A 12450-nucleotide genomic window follows, 5' to 3' on the forward strand; every position below is an offset into this window, starting at 1 on the left:
CAGAATGCTCTCCAAGCTCATTACTAACTAATCCCAACTCTGCCTCTTGAGAGAGAAACCAGTGGATTAGAAGAACCATACAGATTGAAATGTGATTAATTTAGTTTGAGGTGAATTATGAAGTAATCGTGGTCAAAGCAAGAATCAGGAATACCAAGAGTTTAGTTCTGCATGCAGTTCCCATCCTTGAAACACACATCTCTTTCCTGAAGATGTCTTGTCCTAAAGAGAATGTTTAAATATGTTGTCTTATTTCCCTTCTCTTTCACTGGTGAGAATATAAAGTTTCCAGTTCTCTGTAAATTTAAAAATTCTCCACCCCCTCTTGAACTACACTGGGCAGCAATCCTCACGTTTGGGGAATGTGGGACACAAGAAAAAACATAATAGATAATCTGCTTTCCGACATTGCTAGTGTTAATTTCATTATTGTGAAAGATTCTCAGTATATATGAAAGAAAGAATACAGATCCAATCTGAAGACAGGTCATCTTATAAAAAGAGTAGACATTCCTAAGTAACTAGGCTTCTACCTTTTCTTTTGTAACTATTTTTTCTTACAAAAGCAATACATCTTCATTGTATTGTAAAAAAAAAATAGAAAATTGGATAAACAAAAGAAAAGGAAGTTTAAAATGTAAATATAATCATACAAACAAGAGATGGGTACTATTCATGTCAGCATTTTGTCATATTGCTTTTCAGTTCTTTTTGTAGTTCAGTTCAGTTTAGTTGCTCAGTCCTGTCCGACTCTTTGTGACCCCATGAACTGCAGCACGCCAGGCCTCCCTGTCCATCACCAAATCCCACAGTTTACTCAAACTCATGTCCATCCAGTCGGTGATGCCTCCAACCATCTCATCCTCTGTCGTCCCCTTCTCCTCCCACCTTCAATCTTTCCTGGCATCAGGGTCTTTTCAAATGAGTCAGTTCTTCGCATCAGGTGGCCAAAGTATTGGAGTTTCAGCTTCAGCATCAGTCCTTCCAATGACCATTCCGGAATGATTTCCTTTAGGATGGACTGGTTTGATCTCCTTGCCGTCCAAGGGACTCTAAAGAGCCTCCTCCAACACCACAATTTAAAAGTATCAGTTGTTCAATGCTCAGCTTTCTTTATAGTCTGACTCTCACATCCATACATGACTACTGGAAAAACCATAGCTTTGACTAGACAGACCTTTGTTGGCAAAGTACTGTCTCTCCTTTTTAATCTGCTATATAGATTGGTCATAACTTTTCTTCCAAGAAGCAAACATCTTTTAATTTCATGGCTGCAATCACCATCTGCAGTGATTTTAGAGCCCCCCAAAATAAATTCTGTCACTGTTTCCATTGTTTCCCCATCTCTTTGGCATGAAGTGATGGGACCAGATGCCATGATCTTAGTTTTCTGAAGGTTGAGTTTTAAGCCAACTTTTTCACTCTCCTCTTTCACTTTCATCAAGAGGCTCTTTAGTTCGTCTTCACTTTCTGCCATAAGGGTGGTGTCATATGCATATCTGAGGTTATTGATATTTCTTCCGGCAGTCTTGATTGCAGCTTGTACTTCATCCAGCTCAGCATTTTCTCATGACGTACTCTGCATATAAGTTAAATAAGCAGAGTGACAATATACAGCCTTGATGCACTCCTTTCCCGATTTTGAACCAGTCTGTTGTTCCATATACAGTTCTAACTGTTGCTTCCTGAACTGCATGCAGATTTCTCAGGAGGCAGGTAAGGTGGTCTGGTATTCCCATCTCTTGAAGAATTTTCCACAGTTTATTGTGATCCACACAGTCAAAGGCTTTGGCATAGTCAATAAAGCAGAAATAGATGTTTTTCTGGAACTCTCTTGCTTTTTCAGTGATCCAGTGGATGTTGGCAATTTGATCTCTGGTTCCTCTGCCTTTTCTAAATCTAGCTTGAACATCTGGAAGCCTGATTTGGAGAATTTTGAGCATTACTTTGTTAGCATGTGAGATGAGTACAATTTTGCGGTATTTGAGCATTTTTTGGCATTGCCTTTCTTTGGGGTTGGGATGAAAACTGATCTTTTCCAGCCCTGTGGTCCCTGCTGAGTTTTCCAAATTTGCTGGCATATTGAGTGCAGCACTTTCACAGCATCATCTTTTAGAATTTGAAATAGCTCAACTGGAATTCCATCACCTCCACTAGCTTTGTTCGTAGCGATGCTTCCTAAGGCCCACTTGACTTTGCATTCCAGGATGTCTGGCTCTAGGTGAGTGATCACACTGTCGTGATTATCTGGGTCGTGAAGATCTTTTTTGTATAGTTCTTCTGTGTATTCTTGTCACCTCTTCTTAATATCTTCTGCTTCTGTTAGGTCCGTACCATTTCTGTGCTTTATTTTGCCCGTCTTTGCATGAAATGTTCCCTTAGTGTCTCTAATTTTCTTGAAGTGATCTCTAGTTTTCCCCATTCTGTTTTCCTCTATTTATTTGCATTGATCTCTGAGGAAGGCTTTCTTATCTGTCCTTGCTGTTCTTTGGAATGCTGCATTCAGGTGGCTATATCTTCCCTTTTCTCCTTTGCCTTTTACTTCTCTTCTTTTCACAGCTATTTGTAAGGCCTCCTCAGACAGCCATTTTGCCTTTTTGCATTTCTTTTTCTTGGGGATGGTCTTGATCCCTGTCTCCTGTACAATGTCATGAACCTCTGTCCATAGTTCATCAGGCACTCTGTCTCTCAGATCTAATCCCTTGAATCTATTTCTCACTTTCAATGTATAATTGTAAGGGATTTGATTTAGGTCATACCTGAATGGTTAGTGGTTTTCCCTACTTTGTTCAATTTAAGTCTGAATTTGGCAATAAGGAGTTCATGATCTGAGCCACCGTCAGCTCCCAGTCTTGTTTTTGCTGACTGTATAGAGCTTCTCCATCTTTGGCTGCAAAGAATATAATCAATCTGATTTCAGTGTTGACCATCTGGTGATGTCTATGTGTAGAGTCTTCTCTTGTGTTGTTGGAAGAGGGTGTTTGCTATGGCCAGTGCGTTCTCTTGGCAAAACTCTATTAGCCTTTTCTCTGCTTCATTCTGTACTCCAAGGCCAAATTTGCCTGTTACTCCAAGTATTTCTTAACTTCCTACTTTTGCATTCCAGTACCCTATAATGAAAAGGACATCTTTTTTGGGTGTTAGTTCTAGAAGGTCTTGTAGGTCTTCATAGAACCATTCAACTTCATCTTCTTCAGCATTACTGATCAGGGCATAGACTTGGATTACTGTGATAATCTTTCTCCCCATAGTATATCATGAGCATCTTTCCATATATAAGTATTCAGTTGCGTTACTGTTTTTGATAGTATTACTCTTTTTGGGTGGACCAAAATTTCCTGGGTAGCTCAGCTGGTAAAGGATCCACCTGCAATGCAGGAGACTCCGGTTCAATTCCTGGGTTGGGAAGATCCCCTGGAGAAGGGATAGGCTACCCACTCCAGTATTCTTGGGCTTCCCTTGTGGCTCAGATGGTAAAGAATCCGCCTGCAATAAAGAAACTGCGGGATACCTGGGTTCTATCCCTGGGTTGGGAAGATCCCCTGGAGGAGGGCATGACAACCCACTCCTGTATTTTAGCGTGGAGAATCCCCATGGATAGAGGAGTCTGTCTGGCTACAGTTCATAGGGTGACAAAGAGTTGGATGAGACGAAGCACAGCATAAAATATATTTAGCCTGGGCTCTAGCATAGGACAGTTGATTGTTTCCAGTGGTTTGAAATTGTAAATAATTTATTGAACATTTGTAGTGCCACAGGATGGTTTGGGATGGCTGAACCCCTGTAATCTCTGTCAAACCCTACTATCTCTGGTAAAGAGAGGCGAAATGCTATGCCAGCAAAGATCCAGGTTTCCCACCTCTTCCAATTAGATTTTCACATAACTCCTTCCTACATAGAAGCTTTAGAATTAATACTGGTGGTGAATCTCCTTGTACCTAAATACATTACTGTGTTATCCATTATTTTCTTAAGGTAAATTCCTTTAGTAGAGTCACTAAATCAAAGAGCATGTGTGTCTTAGGGTCTTTGATACTGTTTTTTAAACTGGCTTCCAAGTGTTCATTCTAGTGTAAATCTTTACCCACCGGTATATGAGTACCCAGTTCCCCGAATTCTCACTAACAGTTGGGTATTGTTGCATTTATTGTTTTCAATTTGATGAGGGAAATAATACCTTAATGCGTTTTTTTAACGTTTATTTATTTAAGAGTCGGACACGACTGAGCAACTTTTTTCACTTTCATGCATTGGAGAAGGAAATGGCAACCCACTCTGGTATTCTTGCCTGGAGAATCCCAGGGACGGTGGAGCCTAGTGGGCTGCCGTCTGTGGGGTCGCACAGAATCGGACACGACTGAAGCAACGCAGCAGCAGTGTTGTGTCTTCATTGCTGTGCAAGGGCTTTCTCTAGTTGCAGTGAGCGGGGGCTCCCCTTCCTTGCACTGTGCAGGCTTCTCAGTGTGGTGGCTTCTCTTTTGAGCAGCACAAGCTCTTGGCACATAGGCTTCAGTAGTTGCAGTGTGTGGGCTCATGAGTTGTGCCTTGCGAGCTCTAGAGCACTGGCTCAGTAGTTGTGGCACACACACACACACACACACACACACACGCACACACTTAGTTGCCCTGCAGCATGTGGGATCTTCTCAGAGCAGGGATCGGACCAGTGTCCCCTGCATTGGCAGGTATATTCTTAACTGGACCACCAGGGAAGCCCTACCTTGATGTTTAAGTTAGCAATTCCTTCATCATTAGTTAAGCATGTGAACACATTATTTGTGTACTTATTTGCCCTTGTAATACTTTTTTGGTAAATTGTTTTTTCGTGTTATATGCCCATTTTTTTCTGTTAGGATGCTTATTTCATTGATCTATAAGAACTCTTTATAAATTACAGATACTATGACCGTCTTTCAGTTCAGTTCAGTTCAGTTCAGTCGCTCAGTCGTGTCCGACTCTTTTCGACCCCATGAATCGCAGCACGCCAGGCCTCCCTGTCCATCACCAACTCCTGGAGTTCACTCAGACTCACGTTCATCAAGTCAGTGATGCCATGCAGCCATCTCATCCTCTGTCGTCCCCTTCTCTTCCTGCCCCCAATCCCTCCCAGCATCAGGGTCTTTTCCAATGAGTCAACTCTTTGCATGAGGTGGCCAAAGTACTGGAGTTTCAGCTTTAGCATCAGTCCTTCCAAAGAAATCCCAGGGCTGATCTCCTTCAGAATGGACTGGTTGGATCTCCTTGCAGTCCAAGGGACTCTCAAGAGTCTTCTCCAACACCACAGTTCAAAAGCATCAATTTTTCAGCGCTCAGCTTTCTTCACAGTCCAACTCTCACATCCATACGTGACCACTGGAAAAATCATAGCCTTGACTAGACAGACCTTTGTTGGCAAAGTAATGTCTCTGCTTTTGAATATGCTATCTAGTTGGTCATAACTTTCCTTCCAAGGAGTAAGCGTCTTTTAATTTCATGGCTGCAATCACCATCTGCAGTGATTGTGGAGCCCCAAAAAATAAAGTCTGACACTGTTTCCCCATCTATTTCCCATGAAGTGATGGGACCAGATGCCATGATGTATGACCGTCTTTAGTAACCAGATTATTATATCCAGAAACAGCTCTGGAGCCTGAAGTTCTTGCAGGCTGTGGGATTGTTCAAACAATTTTGCATAAACCAAAAGAAACATTAGGTAACAGTCTAGTGAGAGTTACCCAAATTTGGCCTTTGCCTTTGAAATTAACTGGACACACTTTTTTATAGCTTTCATAAAGTTTAAAAGTGCAGCTGGCTTGTATCAAAAGCAACTTGTACAATATAAACTTAGATTCTAGATTTTGTAGACCAACTCTGTCAGGTTATACAGTCAAGAAACAGAAAGCACGTTGTACTGTTTTGTTTCCATTTTGTTTCCACATTGTCAGACTCACAATTTCTTAGCAGAGAAATACTGGAGAACTGTAAACGCACAAAGGCACACTTAGGTCCCACAAAGGTAGCAGATTGTTTTGTTGACACTGTATCTCCCATCACATCCATGCTTTTCATGGCATTCCTTGTGTCGTTTATTACTGACCAGGAATAGACAGCTGGATTTGATCCAGGAGTCACATGTGGGATCCCAAGGCAGAAATTCACTACTAGGGGACATAAGAGAAACAATGACTTGGATGCTCTTACCTGTATGCATGTGTGCATGCTAAGGTAGCTTCAGTCATGTCCAATTCTCTGTGACCCCATGGACTATAGCCTGCCAGCCTCCTCTGTCCGTGGGATTCTCCAGACAAGAATACTGGAGTGGGTTGCCATGCCCTCCTCCAGGGGATCTTCCCGATCCAAGGATCAAACCCACGTCATTTCTTATGTTTCCTACACTGGCAGGTGGGTTCTTTACCACTAGCCCCACCTGGGAAGCCCATGTTCTTTCCCGACCCCCCACATGCTAAACATTTAGTACTTTCCCTGGTGGGCATTTTCAGAGTCACTTCTTCAGGCAAAATGGATTTGCAAATTTTGTCTTCTCTTGGGGTCTATAACTTGGTGATGAATATTGTGCTATATTTCTTCTGGTTCAAATATCCAGTCACCGTAGAGTGATAGGAGACAACTGGCAAGTTTGACAATGTGGAAAAATGATTATAATATCAGCTTACTTCATAGCTTACTGTGAAAATTGTCCCCCCTCTAAAACAACAAAACAAAACAGAAACAAAAACCACGTTTGTCCGTAAGTTAAACTTTCACTGATTGTCCTTGTCTTCCCGTTCTCCCCAGTCTTTGACCTTCTCCCATCTGCCAGCCAGAGGCTGAACCCGAGTGTTCTGCAGCCAATCCTGACAGACCCCACTCTGAACGAGCTCTACGTGATCTCCACCTTCAAGCTGCAGTCGAAAAGCTCAGCCACCATCTTCGGCCTTTACTCTTCAGCTGATCACAGCAAATATTTTGAATTTACTGTCATGGGACGTTTAAATAAAGGTAAGCAAGTTTGTAGAAATCATTTTCTTAAAAATCCTCTCTGCCTCTTCCAGAATTTGGGGGTAGGGGGTCTTCTTTCGTTCAGGTTGTTCCATCCACCATTCATTTCAGCTTTCAACACCAAATTCTTCTACTTGTACATTTACCTGTATAGGGAGGGTGAGTTGATATCGGGAGAAAGAAGGAAGACTTGCCTGTGGCCAAAATGCGCTTTGAGATTGCCCCATCCTTATGTTATTCTGGATCCAGTTCCTGAAGGGACAGGACCCAGCGCAATTAAGCCACTGTATTAGTTCTACCTGCTGTAACACTTATCATAAACTCCGTAAAGTCTGTGGCTTAAGCAATAGACTTTAATTTCCCATAGTACCGGAGACTGGGAAGTCCAAGGTCAAGCTGCTAGCAGATTGGGTGCCTGGTGGGAGCCTGAGTGCTGACTTGTAAATGGCCACCTTCTCACCGTGTCCTCACGTGGCCTCTCCTCGGTGTGTATTGGTGGAGAGAGAGAAAGAGGAAACTCTGTCTTCCTTTTCTTATAAGGACACTGATGCCATCAGGAGGGCCCTATCCTCATGACCTCGTCTAAACCGAATTCCCACCCAGAGCACTTCCTCTACCATCACTCTGAGGACCGGGGCTTCAGCACATGAACTTGAGGGGAACACAGCACTCAGCCTGTAATAGCCACTCACCCCATTCTTTGTGCTCCCGTAGAGGCATGTGGCAGACTTAACTCCTAGCTCTGCGAGCGGCGCCTGGACTTGACGGAGACACTATATCTCACAGGTGGAACTAGATGAACAGCTCTCTTTTCTACCTGTTTTGTGCCAGTTTACACAGATCTGTCACTTGGTTGTTGCCCCTGCTGTCAAATGTTTCACTGTCAAAGTGAGTTACTACGGTATACTAAGAAATGACTCGCAAAGAAAAAGGTCACTGTTTTTTCATCTCCTCCTCTTCCACCCGTGCCCTGGGGACAGCACCTGTTCCTGCTTATTGAGGAATGTGACAGATACGTGTCTGTGCTGCCTGATGTTTTTAATAAAAAAAGAGGAGGATTGGTCCTTCCTGCAGAGATTTTTTGTTATTTATTTCAATTTGCTTTACAAAGGAGATGCTTCGAGCACTTCAGACTCGCTCAGACTCTAATTGTGATTGAACACTTAAAGCTGCAGGTGTTAGGAACTGAAAGAAACCCCTAATTCTTAGCGTTCACAGGACAATAGAATTAAAAGCAAAAAGGAATGGGCTTTTAGTGGCTTCTTTTATGTCCGTTTCCAATATCCTCCTTCCCTCCTCCCACTCCCAGCCCACTCTTAAGTCTGCTTTCTCTGTTCCTCATGGCCTCTCAGGGGCTGAGGTGCAGTTTCAGATCATGGAAGGAGTTGGGGACCTGGCTCATGATTTAGCCGATGGCTCAACCATTCCTGCTCCCTTTGCCCCACCTGAAGCCATGTTGGGAGGTCATTTTCCCCATCTCTCTACAGTGATTCTGATAACCCCATTTTGCCTCAGATCTACTGAAGGAACAGCTTGTCTTCTGAGAACCCAAGCTACTCAGTTTATGATATATAAAAACCACCCTGCTCTTTAAAGGAGGAGCTTCCCTTTTAAGAAGCTATCTAAACTATTTTAAATACTCTGGAAGGTTTTTCTTTTAGCTCACTCAGCTTGGCGGCTAAAAGGCCTTCAGTAGAGTGAAGAGCTCTGCCTCTAGGTTTTCACTCTCGCTGAATCTCACTCTACTTCTAAATCTGCCATAGTGGAAAAACAGGAAGAAACTCCCCCCTCCGCCTGCACTGATTTCTTTCTATTTGCTCTGTAGAGGCTGGGGGAATGCTTGGGCAGGTAGATGTTTTTCCTTTGAAGAGTCATCAGTGAGTCAACCAGAGGAGCCTGGAAGGCTGCAGTCCATGGGGTCGCTAAGAGTTGGACATGACTGAGCGACTTCCCTTTCACTTTTCACTTTCATGCATTCGAGAAGGATATGGCAACCCACTCCAGGGTTATTGCCTGGAGAATCCCAGGGACGGGGGAGCCTGGTGGGCTGCCGTCTATGGGGTCGCACAGAGTCAGACACGACTGAAGCGACTTAGCAGCAGCAGCAGCAGCAGCAGAGTTGTGAGAGTTGAAGAATTTGACATACAAGTTTCCCTGGAGCAGGAGGAAAAAATGCAGAGATTTGCCATCACTGAAAGGTCTCAGAAGGAGCAGCAGCGCGTTCTGACTGGAACAAGAAAGAGAAGTCAGTGGGTCCATCAGGCCCAAGAAAAAGATGTGGTGTGTGGTTGTAACTCCCTGTGGAGGTGTTCAGAGGTGGTGTTGGATTGCATCCTGGACACCTGTACGTCTTGTTGCCCAACCTCAAGAGTTAACAAACAGCCCAGACATCACTGGTTTACTGGAAAGGGGCGTTTACAAGTCTGCAGCAAAAGGTCCTAGAGAGACATCCCACTGTATCTGGCAGACAGCAGGCAGGACATGGCAGCAATCTTGGCCATTCAGGGGGATACGGAGGCTACCATTTGTAGGGGGAACTGACATCAGGTTGACTGTCAGTTACCAGGGAAACCAGCAGCTGGGACACATCTCTCACAGCCCCCTCAGATTAATGACCTCAGATTAATTAAACGCAGATGTATGTTACTGAGTCCAAGTTCACTCTGCTCACCACATGACAGGCCTGTGAATCGTGAGACAGGTGTCAAGGCAAGGAATATGACTTTATTCAGAAAACCGGCAGACTGAGAGGATGGCAGAGTGGTGTCTCCAAAAAATCATCTTTTCAGGGTCTGGATGCCAGTTTGTTTTATGGTACAGAGTGGGAGAGGAGGTGAGGAAGTAAAGTAAAAAGGTCACTTATTTTGCAGAACAGGAGAGGATGTGTTAACTTCTTTTCTGCAGCCATGCACAGATGGGCAGAGTCAGATTGTCTCCCTGTGAGCTCAACACAGACACTTTAACATTCGGGCAGAGGGACCGTGTTCCCTGAGGGAGGCCATTATCTATGATTATAATAACAAAAGCAACACAAAGCAAAGGTTAAAGTCAAAGAAACAGATCCAACAGGAGTCAGAATTGACTCCTCCCTGTTACAGTAATAAATTTAGTAAACCAGCTGGTGGAGTTGTCCTGGCCTAAGGATTAGAACAGCCACTAGTTGGGGCAGGGGGTGAGCACAGTCATGTGAGTAGGGAGTAGGTGAAGCAGGGACCAGGCGAGCAAGAGATCACAAAGGGCAGGAGGACATCTTTGGTGGCCTGACCCTTTGTGGCCGTGTACCCCTGCTGTGATCTGTGGAGGGTGGGGGAGAATCACCATCCTGGAAGGTGAACCCCAGTCATCATTCAGCTGACTCGCCTCAGCTGATCTTCACGGAGAGTAATGAAACAGAAGAAATCAAGATATATCTCTTGTGACTAAAAACACTGGAGTAGGAAATAGGATACATCTTTACCCCTATTAAAGTTATGGTTTGGGAGAGGGCAACTGCACAGATGGTGTCAAAGAGCAAGGTTTGGTCATCTGGGCCCTAGATGAGCTCTTAAGAGAAACTCGAGCGTTTCCCATGAGAGCTGCAAAGAAGGGAGTTTGCCACTGGGCTCTCTGTTTCTCTGTGACTCTGTTTCTTAGGCTCCAAAATCACTGCAGATGGTGACTGCAGCCATGAAATTGAAAGATGCTTGCTGCTTGGAAGAAAAACTATGACAAACTTAGACAGCAGATTAAGAAGCAGAGACATCACATTGCTGACAAAGGTCCATCTAGTCAAAGCTATGTTTTTTTTCAGTAGTCATTTATAGGTGTAAGAGTTGGACCATAAAGAAAGTTGAGCACCAAAGAACTGATGATTTTGAACTGTGGTGTTGAAGAAGACTCTTGAGAGTCCCTTGGACGGCAAGGAGATCAAACAAGTCTGATTTCTAAAGGAAATTTTATTGGAAGGACTGATGCTGAAGCGAAATTCCAGTACTTTGGCCACCTGATGCAAAGAACTGAGTCATTGGATAAGACCCTGATGCTGGGAAAGATTGAAAGCAGGAGGAGAAGGAGACCACAGAGGATGAGATGGTTGGATGGCATCACTGATTCAGTGGACACGAGTTTGAGCAAGGTTCGGGAGTTGGTGATAGACAGGGAAGCCTGGCGTGATGCAGTCCAAGGGGTCACAAAGAGTCGGACCCAACTAAACAACTGAACTGAACTCTCTGTTTCTCACTCTCCAAGTCATCTTCTCATAGCTGCCTCATTAGTGTTCACAAGGCATAGCTTGGATCTAGTTACATCTGACCCCAGAGACCTAGAGTGACTTCCCATCCCAAACTGAGTAAGATACACACATCCCTGCTGGGCATTCAGGGCTTTCCGCTGCCTGACTCCCAACCAGCCTTTCCAGTTTATCCGTCCTTCCAGCCATCCATGCAGCTCATGTTTCCATGGGATGGATTTAACTGTGGTTCCCTGGACCCACGCGTGCTGTCTCTCCTTTTCTGTGCTTTTGCTCTTGCCCTCTGCTGCCCCCGTTGCCTGCCCTGCACCATCTCCAGATACTGAAATTTTCCACATGCAAGGCACATCTCAAATTCCTCCTGACACCTTTCCTTATAACTTCGCACCTCCACAACTCTTAATTTGCCTTGGATTTGAATGACTTATATGCCTTTTCTCCCGCTGGTTATAAGCCCCCTTAAGGCAGGGACCGAGCATCCCTTAACTCCCCTGTCTGCTGCAGCACATAGCTCAGTGCCCTGTACGTGGAAGTGTCTCATGAAGAGGCTGAGTAGAATAAATGGAGGCTGAGAAGAGTAGCTTTGCTAAGAAAAACGTTCACTGTTGTGGAAATTCTAGATGTATCCAGTGTCTGTCACTTAGTAGGTCTGGCTCAGAATTGCTTTTGAGTGAATGAGTGTTGAAGACCGTTTGGATAAAGATTTAAAAGAAATGCAGGTAGTGTTTCTGATAGAAATGATCTATCAGATTATTGGTAACACAGGTGATATAATCTTGATAGAAATGAGCATTCTGTAGAAACCACCGGGGCTGGGTAGAAGATATGATTGATTTTCTTGAATCTGGCATAGAGACAACTTTGCAGGTAGTATCCTGAGTTTGAGACACAGTTGAAAGTCTTAACTGTGTCACCATGAAAACATCTCTGAATCGCTCTTAACCTCAATTTACTATCTCTAAAGCGAGGGTGATAATAGCTACCTTTCAAGGTGATTGCAGAAACTGACTTATATAAAGTATAATAACTTTTTTAGGCTGTGAAGCTCAATAAAAATTTCAGATTCCTATATTAGATAGATAGACAGACAGAGACATCTCTCTACTATTTAAGAAACTGTCTTCCAAAACTGATGAGTTGGTGAACTCTTGGCTTGCCTTAGCGAAAGCCTCACCTCTCAGAAAAAGCATGAAGACTGCTTCTTCAGCCTAAATTTGACAGTCACAGAAACACAGCTTGGTGCT

At 43.9% G+C, this 12450-nt stretch overlaps 1 protein-coding gene across 1 annotated transcript in view; it reads left to right on the forward strand.

Moving 5' to 3' along the window:
* The window catches only part of THBS4 (thrombospondin 4), a 54202-nt gene that overhangs the window by 3872 nt on the left and 37880 nt on the right, over window positions 1-12450 (forward strand). Inside the window, exon 2 of the mRNA XM_027552959.1 lies at window positions 6775-6978. Within this exon, the coding sequence (XP_027408760.1) occupies window positions 6775-6978 (204 nt within the window). The remainder of the gene's footprint in view (window positions 1-6774; window positions 6979-12450) is intronic.

The sequence above is a fragment of the Bos indicus x Bos taurus genome, chromosome 10 (assembly GCF_003369695.1).
Source record: "Bos indicus x Bos taurus breed Angus x Brahman F1 hybrid chromosome 10, Bos_hybrid_MaternalHap_v2.0, whole genome shotgun sequence".
Classification (NCBI taxonomy): domain Eukaryota; kingdom Metazoa; phylum Chordata; class Mammalia; order Artiodactyla; family Bovidae; genus Bos; species Bos indicus x Bos taurus.